The 25,136-nt window shown below is 48.9% G+C and overlaps 2 protein-coding genes across 9 annotated transcripts in view; one reads left to right on the forward strand and one right to left on the reverse strand.

Moving 5' to 3' along the window:
• Positions 1 to 9,413: 9,413 nt before the first annotated feature.
• On the forward strand, positions 9,414 to 13,538 carry MRPL16 (mitochondrial ribosomal protein L16). The gene is made up of 4 exons (XM_006068065.3): positions 9,414 to 9,575; positions 9,901 to 9,966; positions 11,707 to 11,855; positions 12,873 to 13,538. Exons 1-4 carry the CDS (start codon positions 9,521 to 9,523, stop codon positions 13,356 to 13,358), a joined length of 756 nt encoding a protein of 251 aa, XP_006068127.2. The 5' UTR covers positions 9,414 to 9,520; the 3' UTR covers positions 13,359 to 13,538.
• A 233-nt stretch (positions 13,539 to 13,771) lies between these two features.
• STX3 (syntaxin 3) overlaps positions 13,772 to 25,136 on the reverse strand; it is a 49,575-nt gene continuing 38,210 nt past the window's right edge. Inside the window, exons 7-11 of one of the 8 annotated variants that reach the window (XM_044929064.1) lie at positions 24,583 to 24,656; positions 24,344 to 24,478; positions 22,352 to 22,462; positions 16,000 to 16,091; positions 13,772 to 15,414 (exon numbers count right to left, since the gene is read on the reverse strand). In XM_044929064.1, the coding sequence (XP_044784999.1) occupies positions 16,014 to 16,091; positions 22,352 to 22,462; positions 24,344 to 24,478; positions 24,583 to 24,656 (398 nt within the window). In that variant the 3' untranslated portion in view covers positions 13,772 to 15,414; positions 16,000 to 16,013. Of the gene's footprint in view, positions 16,092 to 16,587; positions 18,428 to 20,990; positions 21,093 to 22,351; positions 22,463 to 22,575; positions 22,687 to 24,343; positions 24,479 to 24,582; positions 24,657 to 25,136 lie in introns of those variants that run through there. The other 7 variants (XM_044929066.1, XM_025265992.2, XM_044929062.1 and 4 more) reach the window with 7 other exon arrangements.

The raw sequence follows: 25,136 nt of genomic DNA on the forward strand, positions 1-25,136 counted from the left end.
CAGAATATTGGAAATAAAAGCAAAAATAAACAAATGGGACCTAATTAACCTTAAAAGCTTTTGTACATCAAAGGAAACTATTAGCAAGGTGAAAAGACAGCCTTCAGAATGGGAGAAGATAATAGCAAATGAAGCAACTGACAAACAACTAATCTCGAGAATATACAAGCAACTCCTACAGCTCAACTCCAGAAAAATAAATGACCCAATCAAAAAATGGGCCAAAGAACTAGACATTTCTCCAAAGAAGACATACAGATGGCTAACAAACACATGAAAAGATGCTCAACATCACTCATTATCAGAGAAATGCAAATCAAAACCACTATGAGGTACCATTTCACACCAGTCAGAATGGCTGCGATCCAAAAGTCTACAAGTAATAAATGCTGGAGAGGGTGTGGAGAAAAGGGAACCCTCTTACACTGTTGGTGGGAATGCAAACTAGTACAGCCACTATGGAGAACAGTGTGGAGATTCCTTAAAAAACTGGAAATAGACCTGCCTTATGATCCAGCAATCCCACTGCTGGGCATACACACTGAGGAAACCAGAAGGGAAAGAGACACGTGTACCCCAATGTTCATCGCAGCACTGTTTATAATAGCCAGGACATGGAAGCAACCTAGATGTCCATCAGCAGATGAATGGATAAGAAAGCTGTGGTACATATACACAATGGAGTATTATTCAGCCTTTAAAAAGAATACATTTGAATCAGTTCTAATGAGGTGGATGAAACTGGAGCCTATTATACAGAGTGAAGTAAGCCAGAAAGAAAAACACCAATACAGTATACTAACGCATATATATGGAATTTAGAAAGATGGTAACAATAACCCTGTGTACGAGACAGCAAAAGAGACACTGATGTATAGAAGAGTCTTATGGACTCTGTGAGAGAGGGAGAAGGTGGGAAGATTTGGGAGAATGGCATTGAAACATGTAAAATATCATGTATGAAATGAGTTGCCAGTCCAGGTTCGATGCACGATACTGGATGCTTTGGGCTGGTGCACTGGGACGACCCAGATGGATGGAATGGGGAGGGAGGAGGGAGGAGGGTTCAGGATGGGGAACACATGTATACCTGTGGCGGATTCATTTTGATATTTGGCAAAACTAATACAATTATGTAAAGTTTAAAAATAAAATAAAATTTAAAAAATAAATAAATTTCACAAGTAAAAAAATAAAAAAATAAATAAAAAATACATGCAAAAAAAAAAAAAAAAAAAAGATGTGGGTTCGATCCCTGGGTTGGGAAGACCCCCTGGAGGAGGGCATGGCGACCCACTCCAGTATCCTTGCCTGGAGAACCCCACGGACAGAGGAGCCTGGTGGCTACAGTCCATAGAGTCACAAAGAGTTGACATGACTGATGCTACTCAGCACACTAGTGATTAACTGTGTTCATCTGTATTGGCAGGGGTAGGGGACAGGGGAGTGAGGGTGACGATGGGTCTGCTATGAGGAATCACAATTCCACTTTGAGAAAATACCTTAATTAAATGCAATCTATATGGGTTTATTTTTGCATAACCGCTAATGCTCCAGACTGCATTCCGGTGTTTCAGTGACTATATTAAGTGCTTTTGTGACCTCTAGTGGTCATGGCTGGTAAAGGCTGAGCTTGCTTCCCACAGGAAGTGGTCAGTTCAGTTCAGTCGCTCAGTCATGTCCAACTCTGCGACCCCATGGACTGCAGCACGCTAGGCTTCCCTGTCCATCACCAACTCCCAGAGTTTACTCAAACTTATGTCCATCAAGTTGGTGATGCCATCCAACCATCTCATCCTCTGTTGTACCCTTCTCCTCCTGCCTTGAATCTTTCCCAGCATCAGGGTCTTTTCAAATGAGTCAGCTCTTCGCATCAGGTGGCCAAAGTATTGGAGCTTCAGCTTCAGCATCAGTCCTTCCAATGAATATTCAGAGTTGATTTATTTTAGGATTAACTGGTTTAATCTCCTTGCTGTCCAAGGGACTCTCAAGGGTCTTCTCCAACACCACAGTTCAAAAGTAAGTCAGGAAGGGGTCAGTTGTGCCTAACTACTTTTGTGAAGATGCAAGGGAAAAAAGAAGGAAGATTAGTGCCAAATACTACCCCCGATTTTAAAATAATATGGAATCAACAAAGTGGAAATAAGGGAATATACCTCAATATGATGAAGGCTATATATGACAGTCCTACAGCCAACATCTTACTCAACCATGAAAAGCTAAAAGCATTTCCTCCAAGCTCAGAAAGACAAGGATGCCCATCCTCGTCCCTTTCATTCAACGTAGTACTGGAATCTCTAGGCAGAGCAACACTGTAAAGCAATTACCCTCCACTTAAAAATAAGTAAACTTGTTTTAAAAAGAAAAATAAATAAAAAACCTACCCTTTCATGTTTTCGAAGGACCTAACAATATACCTGGAGGAATAAAACAAATGCGAAATAAAAAAAAAGAAAAGGACAGTCTTAAATTTTATCTTGAAGACCAAGCATGCAAAATGTGCCATAATATTTTTTTGCAGAGTAAAGTGCAAAAGTGAAGAACTTGACCGGATGTATGTAAAAATGTGTAATAAATAACAATAATTAAAACTGCAGCACTGGTCTCAGAACAGAGAGACTATGGGAGTGGAGTGAAATGTTAGAAGGAACCCAAAAAAGTAAAATGTGGGAAGTTTAGTACATTATAAAGTCACATATCAAATGAGGATTTTTCAACTTGGAAAAGAATTATGTTAGAGCCTTACAATCTGTCCCTTATAGTCATATGATCAGTCTCAAAAACTCTTAAAATTACTGGTAGATTTTACTGCTTAAAAAATTATAATCATCATGCCTCAAAAAAAATTAAAGGACGTACTGAAAGATGAAAAAAATCAAAACACATACCCCTGAACAGGAGTTAATATACACAAGAAGCAGCTTTGAATCTGGAAGGAAAAAAATGCACAGTGTGATTGAAACTCAAAACACACAAGAAAGCAAATCACACATACAGAAAAACAGACAAAAAGACATGAAACCAAAAAGATGAGAAAAGTTCATCATCTCTAGTAACTTTTTAAATTACAAACTAGGGACTTCCCTGGTGGTTGAGTGTTTAAGACTCTGCGCTTCCCAGGCAGGGGGCCCAGGTTCAGTCCCTGGTCAGGGAACCCCCGAACGCAGCAGGGTGCAGCCAAAAATAATATGCAAAGTGTGTAACCAGGATGCAAGCAAGGCCACTACGCAGAGCTCAGAGAATGCTATGGGAAATCAGCTACAGCGTAGCCTGCTACTGCTGATCCAGACTCACGCTGGAAGGCTGTTTTGTTGCACTTTCTCCTCACTCCTTGATTAAAAACAAAAGTTATGTTGTCACTTCCAGTCCCAGAAAACATATTGACTTCAGTAACTAAAATGTCCAAAACTGTGTAATAACTGAAACTTGGAATCGCATTTAAAAGTAAGGCTGCTCCCCTCTTCCAGTTTCAGCCAGAGAGAGAGCGGTGAAAACAAAAATGGAGGCAAGGGGAGGGGTCTTTAGTTCTCATTTCTGCACATTTACCAACACTGAAGACCTTTCCTGCCCCGACCCCTCACCTCTGATCCCTTTGGGATGGCTTACAGTCATGGCACCTGCTAGGAGCTGACCTGTACCCTCCTCTCCCCCTAGTAAAGGTAAGCGGGAGTCCTAACCAGCAATACCTAAAAATGCCTTATTTGCAGTGAGGATCTTCACAGAGGAAATCAAGTTAAAGTGAGGTAACCAAGGTTATGCCCCAATCCAATAAGATTAGAGTCCTTATAAAAGGTGGGGATTTGGACACATGACAGACCAACGTAGAGGGAAAAGGATATGAGGAGACACAGGGAGAAGACGGCCATCTACCAGCCAACAGAGATGCTTAGAGCAGACCCTTCCCCACAGCTCAGGAGAAACCCATGTGCTGACACCTTGACTTCACACTTGGGCCCCCAGAACAGCCCGGCAGTAACCTTCTATTGTTTCTGCCACCATCTGGGATACTTTGTTACAGCACCCCACTGGGTCCGAGATAGTTGTTTCAAGATTTTTTTTTTTTTTTTTAATGTGGATCATTTTCAAAGTCTTTACTGAATTTGTTACAATATTACTTCCATTTTGTGTTTGGTTTTTTGGCCCGGGTCACATGTGGGATCTTCCCCCCCCCCCCCCCCCCCGACCAGGGATCAAACCCACACCCCTGGCATTGGAAGGCAAAGTCTTAACCACTGGGCCACCAGGGAAGTCACCCAGGGTACATTTTAAAGCATCCTCTTTCTCCTCCGGGAGCTTCATGGGGTTTTCAGGGGACACACATACTCACTGCAGAGGACATCGCAGGTGCCTTGATGCGGGCACATCCATCTCTGCTGAACAGTTGACTGTTGCCTGTAACTCTTCTCGCCGGCCCTGGCCATCCATCGGTACAACTCCTCTGGCTTCTTTCGCCTCGCCTCTCCAAGGGGTCCTGCTGGCCAGGACACGAGAAAACTGCGCCCTGCACGGGGGTCCACTTCCGGTCACCAGCAAAGTCACACCTTTGACTTGACATCAGTGCAAACGTGGCTACTTCCTTCTACTCTGAAGCCACAGGCTGCTTTGGTCAGCCTCCACACACAGACTTCCCCAGTCCTGTGTCAACGAGATGACCTTGAACTGCCTCTCACTGAGCCTCACGGAGCACTTCATCCCTGACCAGCCAGGAGGAAAGTGAAACTCACAGAATATCAACTCTGTCCAAAGAAACCCTTATTGTCATCACCAGTTTCCCCTGTCTTTTTTAATTTTTCCAGTGCTTCTTACAGACTGGGGCTTCCCTCGTGGCTCAAGTGGTAAAGACCCTCCCTGACTGCAATGCGAGAGACCAGGGTTTGATCCCTGGGTTGGGGAGATCCCCTGGAGAAGAAAAGGGCAACCCGTTCCAGTGTTCTCACCTGAAGAATCCCATGGACAGAGGAGCCTGGCGGACTACAGTCCATGGGGTCCCAAAGAGCTGGACACAACTGAGTAACGAACCGCACACTAGAGGAGAGTGGGTAGCTGAGAATAGCAAAGCCAATCCCTATCAGCTCCTTTATATTAATAAGTCCAGGTTAGGAAGCTCAACTCCTCAATCTGAATTACAGCAATTATCAGGCCAAACTGAGCCAGAAGCAATTCTGTGTTAAAGTCCTGTTATAAAGATAACATTGGATGTGGTTTTTCACCTGTCATATTGGCAAAGCTCTAAAAGAACTTTCATATCCTTTCTCAGAAAGGGTGTGTATAACAGTCATGCTCATACATTGTTGGTGAAGGCTAGTTTTATGCAATTTTATGAGGCAAAATGATTTTAAATAAATATCCCTTTGATCCAGTGATTTTTCTTTGGAATTTGCCCAATAGAAATACCAAAACAGTACCAAAATTGTATGAATAAGGATGTTTATTATAGCATGGTCTATAATAACAGGCTTGTAAATAACTTGACTAAGCCACAATAGGGATTCATTCACTATGGTGAAACCATTCATAGAAACACCATGGATCTCGCCTGTAAATTCCAAGACAAAAGCAAGAACAGTACTTGTCATTGTACCCTCTTGTTGGTCCAACAATTAGAAGTTGATCCATTCTTTGTGCCTGTTGACTCACTCCATGAGAAATGCTGGAAATAACTCCTTTGTAAAACTCTAGTAACCCCCCAAGAGTCTGACTGACTCTAATTTAGCTGGAGAGCTCTGGGACATGTGGAGACACTCTCATGCCTCTCAGGGCAGTAAGGGAGATACTCAGTAGATACACATGCAATGAAGGGAGACTTCTCTGAGCCTTGTTTCCACCATCATCTACAGAAAAAAAGGACTCCAATACGATAACCTATGTGTGTGTGAGAGCGCTTGGTAAACAGCAGGTCTCTCCAGTTATGTTCATTATTAATACTGTGTTAGAGCACAGCGTGTCTTTAACCTACCTACTTGTTTTTGGCTGCGCTGGGTCTTCCTTGCCGCACACGGGCTTTCTCTGCTCACAGGGAACAGGGGCTGCTCCTGGTTGCGTGCGCAGGCTTCTCACTGAGGTGGTCCTCGCGTTGCAGAGCACGGGCTCTAGAAGTTCAGGCTGTAGCAGCTGGGGTGTGATGGCGCAGATGCAGCTCGCGGGCTCTAGAGCACAGACTCAATAGTTGTGGCGAACGGGCCCAGCTGCTCCGAGGCGTGTGGGATTCTCCCAGGCCAGGGATCAAACCTGTGTCACCTGCATCAGCAGGCGGATTTTTAACTCCTGGATCACCAGGGAAGTCGCCAGTACGTTGTTTTTGTTGTGGAAAAAACTAGGGTACCACTGCCCTTTTGGAAATGCTCTACACCATATGGAAGCTAAATGGGTTTATTTTTAAAAAGCTGATATTAACTACCCCTTGAGAAGGTTCTGTGGGCTTCCTGAAGTGGAGACTGCATGGTTATTTATTACATTATGATATTCTGATTAGAATCTGATAAGCAAAAATTCAATATTTTTATTAAAATGAGAGCATGTGCGTGCACACGTGTGTGTGTGTGTGTTCCGTGTGCCATGCATGTTGTGTCCAGTCAACACCTGGACCTGGGACTGGGCTACAGATCTGTCATCTTCATCTCTGGAGTTTAAAATAAGACATTAAAAACTGAGGTGTTAGATAATTTTTATACAGATAGGAAAATTATAAATCTCAGTGCATACTGGCCTGGAGAATCCAGAAACAATACCTTGTGCCTATACTCTACTCTTTAAACTTTCGAAGTGCTCGCAGAGCACAGATTCCCAAACTTGATTAGGTATCAGAATCACTGGGAGGGCTAGTTCATGACAGGAATTCCTGAACCTCATCTTTAGAGTTTCTTAATAAGTAGGAACCAGATATTTACATGTTTAACGAAGGCCTGAGGAAAGTCTGAAAACCAACTTTTGGGAGATGCTAGCAAACATTCCAACAAAACTAAGTCTGTCAAGATTCCCTATTTTGCACCATACTAGCTGTATAGTAAATCATTTAATCCCTGAACCTCATTTTCCTACAAACAATTAGCCCTGAACTATCAGAAGAGAAGTGTAAATAAACTGCTGTGAAAATTTTGAGGGGAAAAATCATTTTCTGTGATCCGGGAAGACCTCAGGTCCATGATTCCATTTTTCACACCCTTTATTTATTCTTCTCATATCTCCATGTTAGCTGTTTATATTCCCATCATATCCTCTCTACATAAATTCATAAAGATAGGATCACTGGATTTTCATATTTGTAGCCTCCATTGTACTTAACTCTTACAAAGAAAAAATAGATATTACAGTTACTACTTAAATGCAGAAATATGAGTTAATGTTTAGTTCTTTTAAAATAAGTAATGAGGTAGACGTTTCAGGGCACCAAAAGACTTAAGAGTCCAATCAACGAGTGCCTGTACTGCAGGTTTATTCTCCACCCAAAACAATATTATACAGCATTCAGCTTGAGACTTTTAAATGCCTGAGCACGTGGGAATCGCCTACTTTTTGTGGAGAGGCAAGGAGAGCACAGAAGAGCTGCCCAAAATCTGACCCAGGCCAGGCAGCTGGGGGTGGGGGGCAGTTTAACCCTTTCAGAGCTGTTCTTGGGACAGAAATGAGTGGCTGCAATAAAACCCACTAACTCATCTGATACAGATTCAGCGTGCAAACAGTCAAGAAGTATATAAAACTGTGGGAAGGGAGGGTTCTCCCAACAGCTCTGCGAGATTACAGGTTTTACTGTTGCCATTTACGAAATTAATCCTTGGAGAAAAGACCACGCGTGGATTTAGCAGGACTTAAGTACAGTAGACTTGGAAAGAAAGTTATGACCAACCTAGATAGCATATTGGGAGAAGGCAATGGCACCCCACTCCAGTACTGTTGCTTGGAAAATCCCATGGATGGAGGAGCCTGGTAGGCTGCAGTCCATGGGGTCGCACAGAGTCAGACACAACTGAAGCAACTTAGCAGCAGCAGCAGATAGCATATTAAAATGCAAACATTACTTTGCCAACAAAGGTCCGTCTAGTCAAGGCTATGTTTTTTCCAGTGGTCATGTATGGATGTGAGAGTTGGACTGGGAAGAAAGCTGAGCACCGAAGAATTGATGCTTTTGAACTGTGGTGTTGGAGAAGACTCTTGAGAGTCCCATGGACTGCAAGGAGATCCAACCAGTCCATTCTAAAGGAGATCAGTCCTGGGTGTTCTTTGGAAGGATTGATGCTAAAGCTGAAACTCCAGTACTTTGGCCACCTCATGTGAAGAGTTGGCTCATTGGAAAAGACTCTGATACTGGGAGGGATTGGAGGCAGGAGGAAAAGGGGACGACAGAGGATGAGATGGCTGGGTGGCATCACCGACTCGAGGGACGTGAGTTTAAGGAACTCCGGGGGTTGGTGATGGACGGGGAGGCCTGGCGTGCTGCAATTCATGGGGTCGCAAAGAATCGGACACGACTGAGCAACTGAACTGCACTGAACTGAAGTACAGTAGACATCAGCCTCAACTGGTAATCCCATTTTCCGTCTAGAAGCTTGGGGAAAGAGCCTCTTTCTAAATATGAAAAAGCTTCGGGCGCATAAAGATGACTTGCCCAACCTTCTCCCAGAATAATCACACCGTTTTTCATTTTAACTGGATACCGGGTTTTGACATTGTGCGTTCTGTGGGTTTTGGAATCACAGACTAAGCTCAAAATCGGGTTGCACCACTTTCCCGGTGTGGGACTTGGGGAAAGTTAAACCTTTGGCCTTGGAGAAAGTTAAACCTTTGGCCTTGGAGATGGAATCTGCGAAGTGGGTGTAAGGACGCGCTTGTCGCAGAGATTTGTTGAGGGCTCAATGCCAGGACGTGGCACCCCACTCCAGTACTCTTGCCTGGAAAACCCCATGGACGGAGGAGCCTGGTGGGCTGCAGTCCATGGGGTCGCTAAGAGTCGGACACGACTGAGCGACTTCACTTTCACTTTTCACTTTCATGCACTGGAGAAGGAAATGGCAACCCACTCCAGTGTTCTTGCCTGGAGAATCCCAGGGACAGGGGAGCCTGGTGAGCTGCCGTCTATGGGATCGCGCAGAGTCGGACACGACTGACGCGACTTAGCAGCAGCAGCAGCAGCAAAGCCAGGACGAGGCGCAGTTTCCCGGGAAACGTTAAGGTAATCATGCGTCCGTCGCTTTTTCCCACTGTCCCGGGAGAGAGGAGGGACGAGAGGCGGTGGGTTGCAGTGAACCGCACGGCAGCACCTCGCCACGCGCGCCCGGCCCTCTCCGCGCGGTCCTCCGCGAAGACAGCGTCCGTCCCCGCCGGACCCATATCGGGACGGACCGCCAGCCCCCGCGGGCGCCAGGCCGGAATCCAGGTGCCGAGCCTCCGGTTTTCTCCACTTCCACCCGGGACTCTCTGCGGCCTGGACCGGCGCGAACGCAACTTCCGGCCCTACGGCCCGGCGGCTGGAGCAGCTTGGGACTGGGCTCCCGGGCGTCGCCTTCGGCGGCCCCGCGCGCGGACCATGTGGCGGCTGCTGAGTGGCGCCCGCGCCCCCCTCCTGCGAGCGACCCTGTCAGGTCAGCTGTCCCCTGTCCCCCAGGCTTCACCCCCACGCCCCCCGTCGGGTGTCTGGCATCGCCTGAGGCCCCCTCGCGGGTGCTGAAGGGCAAGCGAGCCTGCCGCGCCCTTCGCCCCTCACGCGGAGAGACTCGTGCAGAAGCGTCCGCGCAACGTGGGGTCGCCCCCGAGTCCCCGGCCGGTCCTTCTCGGGGGCCGAGCGCCTAGGGTCTCCCAGAGTGGAGCCCGCGGCCCACAGGACAGCTCTGTCAGGAGCGTCAGGCGCAGAGCGCGTCAGGCCCTGGGCCTGTCGCCTTCGGGGTTTAATCTGACCTTTCTTTGTAGATTCGTGGGCAGCGCCGCCCGCCAGTGCCGGCCTGAAGACGCTGCTCCCGGTGCCAACGTTTGAAGGTGAGAGCTTATCTGGCTTCTGGTTTATAAGCCTTTCCGGTGATGGAACCTAGCGGGGGGTGGGTGAAGAGCCGGCGTTTCCTTGTGCCCCCATTCCCGTTCATCCATTCAGTAGTCATGTATTGAAGGCACACTCTATGCCAGGCGGTGTTCTAAATGCTAAAATCGTTCATGGATTATCTCCCCTATGGCCTACCACTGGTGCGAGACCCGCAGCCCCCTTCTCAGCTGCACCTAATCGGCCTCCAATTTAGACTTCTGATGTCTGCTCCAAATGAGGTCACATATGTGCATGTACCTATTGTGTGAGAAGCATTAATTAATATAAACAGTCAAGGTAAGCCACAATTTGATAAATCTTACACTTCCTAAAATATATTGGAAATCTCAAAAATAGATGCCTGGACCTCTGAAGGCCTCCTCTTGGACACATAACTTTGAAACTTCTGCACCCCTGGAGTGCATACAGCCTTGGAGACGGGAGAAAATGTTACTAAGTTTCTCTGTTGTGTGCTCAGCCGTGTCTGACTCTTCTGCAACCCCTTGGACTGTAGCCCACCAGGCTCCTCTGACAATGGGATTTTTGCCATTTCCTTCCCCAGGGGATCTTCTTGACCCAGGGATCAAACACACATCTCCTGCATTGGCAGGCAGATTCTTTACCACTGAGCTGCCAGGGAAGCCCAAGACACATAGAAATGGCAGGGGGCAGTTTTTGTAGTCCTTAAAGTCTCCTGTTTTATATTTGACTCCATCACAGACCCATGCTTATTTTACTATGGAAATAACTGTAAATGACTTACAAGTTACTTTTTTTCCATATTGTCAAAGTGACAATATGTGTCTTTATCAGACGTACTGTGTGTGGCCTGGGTTTCAGCCCACCTACCTTCACCGGGCAAACACATGGTAGGATATATACAGCTCTCAGTGTGAAATGCCCTTGAATAGATAAAGCAAAGAGCATTGATCAAAGGAGTACTAGGTTGTAAGTCTCCCAGTAAAGATGTGGCAAGCAGGAGAACTTAGCTACTTTTTTGTACAATATAGTATCATACTGTCTAGCTTTGCTGTTTTAACTGGATGGCCCAGATCAAATTATAAAATGTCTCCAGGCCTGAAGTTCCTCTTCTATAAAATGGAGATTAAAAGCACTACCTTCCATTTCTTTATCTGGATGATAGTTATGTGTGTATGTTTGTGTGTTCACTTAGTGATAATTCACATTTTTTATTGGACCTTTTAATATACGTGTGTTAAACTTTTAAAAGTTTAAAAAATTTAAGAAGGAAGTCCTAAAAAAACAGGGCTGTAAAGTTGTTTTGAAGATTAAATGAGATAATGCATGTAAAGAATTCAGCTTAATTCCAGCACACAAAACATTCACATACACAAAAAAATGTTACCTCGTGTTATTTTGTGACTGTCTCATATCTCTATACCTTCCCTAACAGTCCCTTTAGGGTAGGCATTTTAAAAAGGCATTTTGGTTGTCAATTTAAAACTTTGCTATCTTAAAAGGTTCAAAAACATTTCTATCAACAGCTGTCATAGTCAGAAAATTCCAGTGTCAATGAAAGCACCCACAAGGTAAATCTTGTGGAATTGTTGTTGAGTGGTAACTTTAAGGCTTTGACCTGGTGGTTATGAATCTTTCTAGGAAAAAAATGAATCCTTCAACATTGACCAAAGTCAAATCCTTTGGTTTGACTTACTCTTGGTTGTCTATGCTCCGTTTAGATGTCTCCATTCCTGAAAAGCCCAAGCTGAGATTTGTCGAAAGGGCACCACTTGTGCCTAAAGTGAGAAGAGAGCCTAAAAACCTGCGTGACATACGAGGTCCTTCCACTGAAGCCACTGAGTTCACAGAAGGCAATTTTGCAATCTTGGTGAGTTCAGCGTCAAACGGCTACAGGACGGAAGCCAGGGACTAAAACAGACTCCTTGGGCTCCTTCTGGTCTCTTCCTCCACAGCTTTCACAGGAACTGCCAGCAGCAGCTCTTTAAACTGATGTGCAGCACCCAGTAAGCACTGAGTCAGAAATGTTTTTTAATGTAGAGTGAAAATAATGTAAAAGCAGGAGACGGAAGAGGTTACCTCATTTATCCCATAGTCAGACCGTGAGATCTACTCAAACCTCTGATCAAGATTATCCATGATTTAGTATGTGGGATGTCTAGACATATCCTACTCATCAGGTAGTGTCTGTGAAAACTTGACGTCGTCACCTACACAAATGGCTGTGGACGCCGGTTTAGTTCCCACCAGGCAGCCAGAGGTTTTCAAGTCCGCTTCCCAAAGCCTGTCCAGCCAGCGCCTGCCAGCCTTTCAGCACCTCGGTCTGCTCCGCGTTCCTCTCTCCGCCCAGCCACACTGGCTTCTGCTCTGGCTCACTGTGGGCTTGCTCATCTGTTTCCCTTGGCTGGTTCGTTCACTTCTGGTGTTAGCTATAAACGTCACCTCCTCAAAGAGGTCTTCCCTGGCTGTCCGTTGAAGTGGGTCCACACTTGTTCTCAGTTATTTTCATACCCTAGGCTTTTCCTCCACCGTACTGATTAGAATTTATATTTTTACTTTCTTATGTATCATTGAAGCCACAGTTTCCATAAGAGACATAAGAATAGCACCCAGGCGTGCTAAGTCGCTTCAGTTGTGTCCAACTCTTTATGATACTGTGGGCTCTAACCTGCCAGGCTCCTCTGTCCATGGAATTCTCAAGGCAAGAATATTGGAGTGGGTTGCCATGGCCTCCCCCAGGGGATCTTCCCAACCCAGGGATCGAACCTGTCTCTCTTATGTCCTCTGCATTGGCAGGAGGGTTCTTTACCACTAACGCCACCTATTAAAGCACAAATGAAGGATATCTAAATTTCCATGTGTTTCTAATGTTTCCATTCACTTCTAGGCACTGGGTGGCGGTTACCTCCACTGGGGGCATTTTGAAATGATGCGCCTGACAATCAACCGCTTCATGGACCCCAAGAACATGTTTGCCTTATGGCGAGTACCAGCCCCATTCAAGGCCATCACCCGCAAGGGTATGGGGCAGCGCATGGGGGGCGGCAAGGGTGCCATCGACCACTACGTGACTCCTGTGAAGGCGGGCCGCCTCATAGTCGAGGTGGGCGGGCGCTGCGAATTCCAGGAGGTACAAGGCATCCTTAACCAAGTTGCCCACAAGTTGCCTTTCCCTGCCAAGGCCGTGAGCCGTGAGACTCTAGAGAAGATACAGAAAGACCAAGAGGAGCGAGAACGGAACAACCAGAACCCCTGGACCTTTGAGCGCATCGCCACCGCCAACATGCTGGGGATACGGAAGGTGCTGAGCCCCTACGACCTGACCCACCGGGGGCGGTACTGGGGCAAGTTCTACATGCCTGAGCGCGTGTAGTGAGGCTCAGGAGCAGGAATCCGCGCCTTCGTGCCCCTAAGCCAGTCCTTCGGGTCGTTGGGTACCTCTGATGTCATAACCGAGGAGCAGCATATGAACAGACGCTCTGAAAAACTGTACATCACCTGTCGGATTCTTTTAAGTGCATTATATTAAAGTTTGAGCGTCAGCTCAAGATGATGTAACTTCTCATTGGTCACTCAGTCCCTTAAAGGATTAAGAACCAGACCTGATTGACTGGTTCTCAACGGGAAGAGGAATGTCTTCAAGGCTAAATCACGTTTCCTTTTCCACCTCTGATACAAGTCAACCTTTTACATACACACACTTCAGGAGCTAGTTTTTATGCCACTTGACTAGTTACAAACTTTTACTGTTTCTGGAAAAAACAGAGAAAACAGCAGTGCACAGAGTAATTGACAGCATATTTATTTATGCCCAGCTACCCATCTCCTCTCAGTCACGGAAGCGGGGATGTTGGACAGTGTGGCAAGAGACATGCCCTTGCCTTTTAGTGAAAGGAACTGATAGAAAAGCTGAATGCTGTGGTCTTTGCTAGGCGGGAAACCCTCTGAGGATGGAGGGTGTTTGGCTCTGCGTCTGTGTCCCTACAGGTCCTAGCACAGTGCAGGGGCCGCCTGGTAGATCCCTACTGCTGAATGAGCAAGGGCTGGGTCACTCAAAGGCCCACGGTCCCAGCTCTGTATTTGCCTTGAACAAAGTTCATCATCTGTTTTTCAGAGCTAGCTAGCAGTGGTTGCTATCCTGTATGCAAACCAAAGGAGATACAGATTGATAGAGAGATTAAACCATTTGCTTTGAAAGTGGGCAGAAAACGGCACACTGACTAAAGTGTCCATTTTTTCACCCCACTTTCTTAAAAAGTTAGACTTGATGGCAGAATAGTTTACTTTCCAAAGTACAGACTCATCTAAGCAGTTGAGTGGCCCTCAAGAATCGCCTACTGTGATTTTTAATGTATTTTTAGTGAATCTCTTGTACAATAACTAATCGCTGAGTTGCGTTAGAACACACCCGAACCTTGAACAGAGGACAGTGTTGGGAACAGCTTGTTGTACACGCGTCGCTGGCCAGTGCTGCCCGTTTCAGCTGGCAGCATGAATCAGAAGGAATGGTGACGGGTGCGTTTGGCCTTCTGACCTAACATCGTCACCTCTGTTAGGGCTCACGGAGCAGTGGTGGCGATGACTGTGGGGCTTTCAGTCACAGCATGAACCTGTTTCTTTCAGGGTCCACATTTAATTACAGAACCACAGTCCTGGGGCACGCCATCTCCGCAAAGTAACAGGCTATTGACGACTCTCCTATCCCCACCTCCCGTAGATAAAGGACTTGAAAGTGTATGTTGTGGAAATGGGGGGTGAGGGGGCGCTCCTGTACTTTTGTGTAAGTGGATCAATCCACTCCGGGGTATTTTTATAGACTTGTGATATAGATCATTTCCCACTGATGCCTTAAAGTGTTGAAGAATCAAATCCAAGGATTTGTCCATAGCAGAAATCAGCATAGTAAAGTGGACAGACAGCAGCTGTAAATGGCAGGTGCTGTGCTAAGCACTGTGGACACAGCAGTGAGGAGCCATGCTCAGGGTCTATCACTGGACAATCGCCTCAGAGACGGAGGCTCTGAAGAAGGACAGGGATGCAGGGTGGGTCAAAGGTGGGAACCGGAAGTGCAGAAGCAGCAGCGCCCAGATCTGATGACCCCCTGCGCTGAAGTCCTGCCCCCAACAGCTGACGTCAGGGGACTCCAGCTCTGAGTCCCATTTCCTAACCGGTCTCCTTGCTATGCATTCTCCTCCGTGAACCGCCTTCCTAACCCGCCACAAAGTGCCATACTCCCCGCCCAGTCGCCCTGCCTGCCGCCCAAGGCCATATTCTCGTAAGTCTCCCTTTGCATCACTTTGGGGGAGGTGGTTGAGGTCCTGTGTCATACGAGGTTTCACAATGGAAAGAAGAACTCAGGAGGAGTCTGCGGCGGCCCCACAGAGGTGGAAGAAGGACTGAGAAAGCAGGTGAGGGTCCATCTGTGAGGGCTGAAGGGACGACAGAAACGGAGGGAGATCATAGATCACACGGCAGGGTGGCCGCGGCCAGGGGCACCACTCCCGTATACAGGCATGAAGGATGACTCAGGGCTGCAAAACCTTCCTGACCTCGGAAGGGAAGAACGTTACTTACTCTGGGTTCACCCTGTGGCCCTCTTCCAGCGTTTCAGGGTGCTTCTAGTCATTAACGAATTTGTTCTCCACCGTTCCCATGTGCCAAAGCCTTCTCTACAGGAGAGCCTTCGCTGCGGGAGAGCCCTCACTGTGGGAGGGCCTTCACTAAGGGCCTTCGCTACAGGAAGCCAACACCCTTAGGCAAAGGATTCCCAACAAAACCCTCTGCTGCCAGACCTGCTTACAGGACAGACCGCCTCTTTCTGCCTCCTCGTCCACCCATGCTCTACCAGCTCCCTCTTCACTCATGTCCCTGTTTCTCAGTTTTCTCCAACCATTACTCCAGCACCCAGTCCCACGCAGATTAAGGCACGGGGTGACAAGCCTTCAGGACACAAGCATCTCAGGTGAAAACAAGCCTGACCCCCTCCCCACCGCCGGCCCCCAGAGATGGCTCACCTGTTTGGTTCTTTTCAGGCAAATATGCCCCCAATAGTAGAAGCTAAGATGATCGCAAGGATAACACAGCAGATCATGATCATGATCTTCTTCTGTTCTTCCAGACGAGGAAAGAAAAAGCACGTGAGAAATGACGTCACTGCACAGAGGGTTGCAGAGGAAGGCAGACGGGGATGGGTCTGGGCGTGGAAGCGGATGTGAAGGGAAAGGAAGATGGATCTGGCTTCTAGAACCCAGGATGCTAAGAGACATCACCTCTCAGTGAGCGAGTCACAGATCTGAACAGCAAGCTCAGGATCGTTCTGCCTTGCGGCATCAGGCTCACCCCACTTACCCCAGAGCCACGGATACTCTTAGTGAGTAAGCCAAAGTCTTTTGGGGGATCCCTTGAAATCGAAGACCCAGTACGTGGAGCTTTACAGTGCGTTCTTTGGTAGTTAAAGCGTTTTCATCATTAGAACTTTGGATCCACCTGCTCTAGCACGCGGTTAAAATTTTTTCACCCCTTTCCAAAACAAACACAAGTCACCACCTGGGGCAGCCCATCAGCAAGTGTTTCACAGGGACCTGGAGCCAGAACTCTTCACAGTCAGTATATAGAGTCATTTATTTTTAAATTAGCAATTAAAATTATCCAGTTTACATTAAAAAAACAAACAAACAAACCCTTCACTTGTATCCAAATGATAAGCCCCAGGCCCAAGTCTCAGGAGAGCAAAGGTCTGATTGGATCTTGGCTGCCTGCATTGCTGGAGCCAGGCCTGAGTCGGACATCACAGCCACAGGCGACGGGGGCCCCTCGGCTCCGTCCAAGTGCTGGGCGCTGGCTGAGTGGCCCTGGCACAGGAAGGCGGGGTACCTGGGTCAGGCTGCTCCCCTCTCCTAGAAAGCACTAAAGTCAAAGCTGAAATACGAATCGGGAGCTGGCCAGGACCAGCCAGGAGTCTCAGGGGCTCACACTGGCTCAGCACAAACTACGCTTAAAAATTTCCTGGCTGTTGTTTCCTCCATGACGGGTGGGGGCGACAAGGAATCTATCAAGTCCACTAACCTGGGAGCAGGAAGAACTGCTGAGTGGACCTCGGCTTCCCGAGCTGGCTTAGTCCTGGACACAGGACAGCCCCACGGTCGCGCGAATGAAACCAGACTGCGATGTGGTGTTCTCAGGACAAGCCCAGCCCCGGCAGCAAGCGGGGAGGGGTGGCGAGCTCGTCCCTCCTCCTGTCTGCTAGCGGGGACCCGCCTGGTGCCCACCCCAGCCATCTGGGTAGTCTGACTGCCTGTGCAGAAGACAGCAAGTTTCCCAATGACATGAGATCATGTTTCTACTATGATTCCTGATTTTTAGCCTAGCTCAAGTTATTCTTCTGAGGTTAGAAAATCCTCATTTGCAGTTCCCTACTTCCTGAGAGACCCATGCATATATGCACATACCTGTCACACACACGATTATCAACACATCTGGACACATGAAATGCCTGAATACTCACAGCAGCTCCCATCTGAAAGCTCCCCAGAGCCTGAGCCTCGAGCACCTCAGCCCCGGCTGATTTTACAGGCCTGGTTACTCTGGGCCTCCCCGCAGTGGCTTCTCAGCCATCGCTCTCACAGTGAACAGCCAGCTCCCAGACCCAGACATGGGAACGGTGACCCCACAGCCCAGCCTGCACAGACAGTAACCTCAGATGACGGTCTCAGGCAGTGCGTCCCTGAGCCCACGTGAGGAAGTACAGCAGACAGAGGTGGAAGGTCGCCATGGAGCTCAGCACACTGAGAGCTTCATTTTAAGGCTGCGCTTCAGAGAAGTCAGCTTCCGAGACCACAGCGACCTCTGCCCATGCCTCCTGCTTTCAGACAAGGACAATAAGCTGGGGGGACTGGGATCCTGCCAGGCGGGAGACTCAGGCCCGAGTCTTATGTTGCCAAACTTGGAAGAATCCCCTTGTTTTGTTAAAGATATCCCACTCCAAAACAAACTGTTACAATGCTGGGGAGAACACTCCATGAGGTAGACAGTACAGCACCTTGGGGAGGTCTCAGGTAGGCTCTCCAAGGCACAGGACACAGTTTGACACATCGGAGGGGAGACAGAAGCTGGCTTGGTTCCTACAGTCCAGGATAAGGTGCTTCAGAGCCGGTGGGGCAGGAAAGGCGGTGAGGGAGCTCAGGCTCCTCCCGGGCGAGACTGTTTGCGGGTCGGGTCCAGGGGTGGTTACAGGGAAACAAAGGAACGGGGCTCACTCTCTCAGGAAGGCCATTCACACTGCTCCCATCTGAAGGCAGGGGTGGCGGCCACACCAGGCTGGGGTGAAACCAGGCTCTACAACAGGTTGGGGGGGAGATGCTGGTCGGGTCAGCACCCCGGGTGACGGCGAAGAGCGACAGTAAGACTCAGCCACACACCTGGAAGGCGGAGAGGAGAGATGAACTGCAAACAGAATCGTGGAAGAGTCAACATTCACCCGACAGCCGACGGGCATCCGCGACAGGGCCTGAAGTAAGCACCCAGCATGCGAGAACCCGAACGTCCTGGTCTTATTGAGTCGCTCAGTTGTATCCAACTCTGTGTGACCCCACGAACTACAGCCCGCCAGGCTCCTCAGTCCATGGGGTTTCCCAGGCTAGAATACTGGAGTGAGTTGCCATTTCCTTCTCCAGGGGATCTTCCCGACCCAGGGATTGAACCCACATCTCCTGCTTGGCAGGAGGATTCCTCACCACTGAGCCACCTGGGAAGATCCAAAAGCCCTGTTACAAGAGAGAGAGGGGAAAAAAAGGGAAACCCCTGGGCCTCTTAGAACCCTTCCCAGGGGCTGTCGGCTCTGTGGATGGACATGTGGGTGGAGAGGCACAGTAGCTGGAGAAAGACACTCGTGCTGTGTGCAGGACCCCCATCAGGTCCTTCTGAATGCAGCTCAGAGGCTTGCTGGTACTGGAGTCTTCTCACGCCCTCTGTGCCCACCCAGTCTGTCTTAGAAGCAGAAAGGCACAGCGAACAGGACATGGAAAAGTCCTGGAGGCCTGTTACGGCTGCTCTACCTTGCGAGCTGAGCAGGCTTTGGGCAAGTTCCTAACTTCCCTGAGCTCCACCGAGATTCCCCGATGAAAATGGGGGTGATGCTGTTATCCCAGAGCACAACTGGGGAGCACAGACGTAGGGTATCTGCTTTTATGAGTTCTGATTCTCGAGTCCAGGCCTGTGTGCCAGTTGGCCTGGACTCAGTCTGGGAACAGGGAAGCAACCCAGCAAGGGCTCAGCAACTTAGCATCTTAGAAGTCGGGTAAGTCAGCTAAAAACAATGGATTGATCTGCCTCCTCATTTTACAAAATGATTTACATTCTGAATTCCTGGAATTAGGAATGGTGAGGGGCCCTGTGAATTTGAAAGACATCTTTCATCCGTGGATTTGGAGAGATACTGACTATTATACCTTTTCTTAATGTTAATATCCTTTCCAGGGGGATTGTGAAGAGTCAGAACAAAATTTTACAAACAAAAAAATGTCAAGGACTAGAGTCCAAGTACCAGGAGGGGGAAAAAGCAAATCAATTAATTATTTATGAGAGATCAGTCACCTGTATGTCTCAAGAAGTTGAATGTTTATGGTTAAAAATAATAATCGGACTTTGAGATCCTCTAGTCACATGGGAGGAGGAGGAAGGAAGAAAAGGCAAACTGAGGCAAAAAGTGAAGGGTCAGCTCTGGCGTCACATCTATGTATCTGTTACCTCAGTGACCCACCTTCTATGAACGTGTAAGAAAGGGGAAAACGTGGAAGTTAACCATACTGTTAGTCATAGCAAAAGAATAATAGCAAACCTCCAACGTTGGGAACATGTTGAGTAATTGAGAGTATATTCACAATCTTGTTGAACATGAGATTCCCAAAGAGATTTGAGTGTTGTGAAATGATGCTTGTGACCTTGTAACTGGGGACCACACTGTGGATACCATAGTCTGAATGATGTAAAACCACATCCGAGTGTGTGAATACGAGTGCCATACGATTATCAGCAATAATATTACAAGTTAATTCTGTCCACCTTTTCAGTGTTTACCAGTCTGTTTTTAACCGTGCATAATGCTATGTTTTAGTCAGAGAAGTACTTCAGAAGTCACAGATGTCTTCACAGTCCCAGTAACACTTGCCATGCCACTGCTACATACATGGAACCCTGAGTCAGTGGTCAGCTCTATTGTTTTTACCAGATTTTTTTACAAATCAATATCCTAAATTTTAAAGTCGCCATCCTCTGAGGCTCTCTAGACTTTACAGACGATGATAAATGCCCACCTTGTTTTACGAGGAGTAGCTCAGACATAGAATTCCCCTAGGTCCACTATTAGCTGTGTGCTCAAACTTGGCCCTGTTACTTAACTTCTCTAAGCCTGAGCATCTTCACCTATAAAACAGAGATGATAACAGCGCCTGTCTCCTGAAGGTGGTGTGAGGAGCCAATGATGCCTGTATTAGGTGTTGGCACAACTGCACACTCAAAAAACCTTAGCAACTGTATCATTCGAGATCTAGCCAGTCAGCCACTCACAAAACCCTACAGCCATGAATCCCGATTCAAAGCTCCATTTATAAGGAAAGGAAAGGGAATGCAAAGCCCAACAGCCCTGAAAGACAGCAAGAACTCAGAGGACATGCCCCAGATCCCAGCTGGAGACCACACCCAGCTGAGGAGCAGGCTTGCTTGGGATGGGGAGTGAAGATGAGGTGCTCGGGAAATGAAGAACACATTGACACAGGAGCGAGAGCAGGGCCACACCCCTCGGGGTACAAACCAACGAGAGACCAAGCCCGGCTGCAGCCAGGACCCAAGAAGAGGATGAGACGGAGGTAAGAGCAGGCATGGGACTGACAGTGTGGAGCACTCGGCGTGTCCACAGACCACCGTGAGAGGAGACGCAGAACCAGAAATCCCAGGCTAGGTTCTCAAGAGTGAGCCGGTCCAGAGTCCCGAGAGCCTCCCCTTTACTTACATGTCAGCGCGGCCGCCCTTACTTCAGCCCAACGGAAAGTCCGATAATCAACGCTAAAATGCCCAGCAACACAACTACTATCACAATGATAATTACCAATTTCTGGAGAGAGGGAGAAGAGAAATAAAAACAAGTCATTATTACAAACCACCAAAAAGCTGGAGTCAGCCATCCAAAACCCACCTCTGCACCGGAAGCCTCTTATCACCCCAGATAGAGTGAAATGAAAAGCTGACGTCGCTACATAAAGACGTTCCACTGGGATCTCTTGTTTAGGTTGCCTCTGCACTCGCAGTGCCAGCAGGGGAAATACGGAGCCTCCATCAGCTCCGAGCTCACACTGCAGCCCTCACGTGGACAGACATAGCCACAACCGTCACGGGGCCTCTAAGCAGCAGTAAACCGAGATATAACGTGACTGAGATTTTCCTTTTCAGGGGGGAATATGAAGACATATTTGACACAGTCCTCCTAAATGCAAACTCCCATCCATCTCTCCCCCAAAGAACACTCCCACCTGTCAAACCCAGGACAGTGACTGAGAGTCTGAAAGTACAGGTCCTGTTGTGAACAGGACAGGATTCATCATGTGAAATAACTTCGTAGCTCCCTAGGCACCTGCCCAAGAAACAGCTAAAGTTGGAAGAAAAAGAACTGAAGAATGAAAATATCAGAGCGCAAAGTCAGAAAAGAGCAGGCTAAAAAGCAAACCCCACCAGAGCTGGCTACTGCAGTGACTGGGCAGAGATGCTCCAAGCAACAGGGGCACCAGAACTAGAGGTGGGGGTGGGCAGTGGAGCAGGATGAGGTGACGGGAAGAGCTGGGCTGGAACCCGAATTTGAATCCCAGGTTCCTACGCTTCCTAGGTGGCCAGGGACTTCAGTGATTCCCAACTGTTTGATCTATCAAGTAGAAAACACAGGCGTGCCCTGAGAGAGAGTGTTCACATAGCCATCAGCACATAGCTGGGTTCACTATGTGGGCAGGGAAAAGAGATCAAAGAGGACAGGTGTGGGCTTTCAGAGTGGAAGGCAGCGCAGAGCAAGTTTCCGAAGGGCAGAGGAGCCACGTGTAACACAGGATGGACCAATAGCTCTGTCCATCGGACCAGCAGGAACGCTGGGCAGTGACGGGTCCACCCTGCAGAGCTGCCTGCCAGCGTGGGCTCTTGGGTGGAGACGGTGGGAGCCAGATCCATGCGGGACACGCTGGGGAGGGAAGGGGAGCTATTCTCTAAGGACAGCTGACGAAGGCTTTTGGAGGAGGCCAGACAGAGGAAGGCAGGGAGATCTCAGGGACATGGATGGGGGCGACCAGGGAGAAGAGAAGTCGGCTGGTCCCGCCGAGACACGGGGCTCACCCTGCGAGCTTCACTCTGATACTTGACTGCCTTTTTGGTGTCTGCCACGGCCCGCTCCACGAAGCCCACGGACTGGTCCATGTTGTTCTCAATACGGTCAATCATGGCGCCCTTTCCCCGGATGCAAGAGGTGGTAGCAGCAGAGACAGACACAGGGAGAGGGAGGAGACAGCAAGAGAGCGCACACGATGGACCCTGTCCTCTGGGGGCGGCGGGGGGCTCACCTTCCGGGCCTGACTCTGGTACTTGACGGCTCTTTTGGTCTCCTCCCGAGCCTTCTCCACATGGTCCACCGTGTGCATGACATTCAGCTCTATGTTATCTAACATCTCCCCCTGCGGAGGACAGACTCCTGTCACGCCCTGGACATGCACCCCAGGATGGTCCCAGCTCGCGTACAGAGGCCACAGGGACACCTGGAAACCTGCCCGTGTGGCCTTCCGCGGGGTAACCCCGCACACCTCCCCGTGATCGCCAGTGCTTTCCCAGGCCGAGGCGGCGGTCACCCGGCCCCCAAATATTCACTCAGTTATTCTCCGTGCGAGACAGCGCCTGCACGCCAGGAGCACATGGTCTAGACGCCTGGGATATCCTGAAGGGTCCCCCGCCCCCTTTTTTTAAAAATGAAACATGTGAGAAGAGAAGCCAGAATACATCTCTCTCATGTTGCCAGGAGGCTGGCCTCTTCCTGGTCACTCAGATCTGAACCAAGTTCGTTCAGCCTGAACCGAGTGCCCGCTACTACAGAAAGTGCCTGGCGCACGGTGGGTGCTCAGTAAACAGCTGAGGTGGGGACGCTTGCTTTCTCTAAGGTATCCCCAGGCCCTGTAAGTAACAAGACATTGGTTTTACCTGAGTTATCTGGTTAAGAGATCACGGTTTCTTCGCAAGATTCCCGACCCTTCCCCAGCTGTTACTTCCTGACCGGAAGTTTGGTCTTTCCAATTGACTTCTGTGCATCTTAAGATGGGAATTCCCTCCACCCACCTTGACCTTCATTCCACGCAACCCCTGGCTTTCTGCAGAGAGAACGGCACTTACCATCACTTGACTCTCAAACCAGTTCCTCCGCAAGGCAGTGTGGGGAGAAAAAACAAGAGTGCAGATGGAGGGACAGGAGGAACAGTCTCCAAGGGCGGAAGGGGATGGAGCAGAGGTGCCCGAGCCCAGAGCAGGAAACGTGTCAAAACCAGCCACGCGGCGCTCGGGCTCCACTAGGATTCCTGCTACACGGGAAGCAGGTTCCGATCCTTTCCAGGTGGCAGAGCCCCTGGGAGCTCATGGTGAGAGTGGCTCCAAAGCGTTACACTTTAACTGCGTCCTAAGAAGCGGGAGCCACGAGATACGTGACACTGACCCCACAGGCAGGGAACAGAGCCGTCCGTCCCTGGGCAAGCTGGCCCGGAACAAGACAGGCTGTCAAGCTCAGCGCCGTGAGGGACTCGAGTTTTCCCGCTGGTATTATCTTTGCTGTCCCTTTGTTGTTCCTCAGCAAAAAAAACAGTCAACATTTTTGGAAAAACTCACACAGAAGAAAAAGCAAAAATGGGAAAACACACAAGTCTCCGTCACGCCTGACTGTTCACCATAAACTGGGGAGGCCCCATGCTCTCAGTGTCACCAGTGAAGCGCCGACAGTTCCCATCAGAAGAGCGTTGTAAGGCATCACCACTAAGCACCCGTGTCACTAATAAAAAATAACGATGATGGTCCCAAGGCCAGAGGGAACAGGTATGTTACAGAGCACTTCAAACCTCACGTTACTTAGACATGACTTCCAGGCCAGAGTAACCAGCAGGAGTAACGAGGCTGCAACCGCCCCAAGTGTCAGCATCCCGGTGCCTTCCTTTATCAGGACACTGGGATTCTGGGACTCCACGACGCCAATTCCCGATGCTTCTCTCTCCCCACTCAACCCCTGAGGCTTTCTCAGAGCCCCCCCGCCCTCCTCAGGAAGCCCCCTCCCCGCCCCCGCAGTACCCAGCCCCTCACCTGGTTCTCCACCAACATGGCGATGTCCATGAACATGTCGTGAAGCTCCTTGATGCTGCTCTCCAGCCTCACGATGTCCTTGTGCCGGCCCTCAATCTCACTGAGGGCTTGCTTGGAAATCTGAGAGTCGATGATCTATGGCGGGCCGCAGAGAAATGGACCATTGGCCCCCAGGCCCACCTCAGCCCCCCGGGGACCCCTGTGGGACTCCCACCCCCCAACCCCGCACCATCACTCACCCCAGAGGTGAAGATGGCAGGGTTCCCACTCTCCAGCATCTCCTCCAGCTCCTCGTCGGTGGTCTTTTTGCCAGCTTTATAACAAAAGAAGGAGAGTGTCAGATGGATGATCAAACCTCATCATTTCAAAAGTTTCCTGAAAACGGTCGTGTTCAGTCACTCAGTTGTGTCCAACTCTTTGCGACCCTGTGGACTGTAGCCCACCAAGCTTCTGCCCGTGGGACTTTGCAGGCAAGAATATTGGAGTGGGTTTCCAATTCCTCCTCCAGTGGATCTCCCCAACCCAGGGATCGAACCCACGCCTCCTGTGTTTCCTGCATTGGCAGACAATTCTTTATCACTGAACCATCTGGAAATCCCAGTGGGAGCACAGTAAGTTTCACTCTAAAGCCGTGGCCTTTATAAGTCTGCTCGCCTTTCTCTGATGTCTCCCCTAACCCAATCCAGCCTCAACCTTATCAGCAATTACCCTCCTGAAGTCCATGTCTGATTATATTCCTTTCCAGCTCGGAACGTCTCCTGGCCCCCTTCACTCTGCCGTGGGGTCCAAAGTC

This window comes from Bubalus bubalis, chromosome 16 (assembly GCF_019923935.1).
Source record: "Bubalus bubalis isolate 160015118507 breed Murrah chromosome 16, NDDB_SH_1, whole genome shotgun sequence".
Classification (NCBI taxonomy): domain Eukaryota; kingdom Metazoa; phylum Chordata; class Mammalia; order Artiodactyla; family Bovidae; genus Bubalus; species Bubalus bubalis.

Coding starts and splice junctions, on each gene's coding strand:
- MRPL16 (XM_006068065.3), top strand. CDS start 9,521: ATGTGGCGGCTGCTGAGTGGCGCCCGCGCCCCCCTCCTGCGAGCGACC. Junction 9,576..9,900: donor CCTGCGAGCGACCCTGTCAG/GTCAGCTGTCCC, acceptor CTTTCTTTGTAG/ATTCGTGGGCAGCGCCGCCC. Junction 9,967..11,706: donor CCCGGTGCCAACGTTTGAAG/GTGAGAGCTTAT, acceptor TGCTCCGTTTAG/ATGTCTCCATTCCTGAAAAG.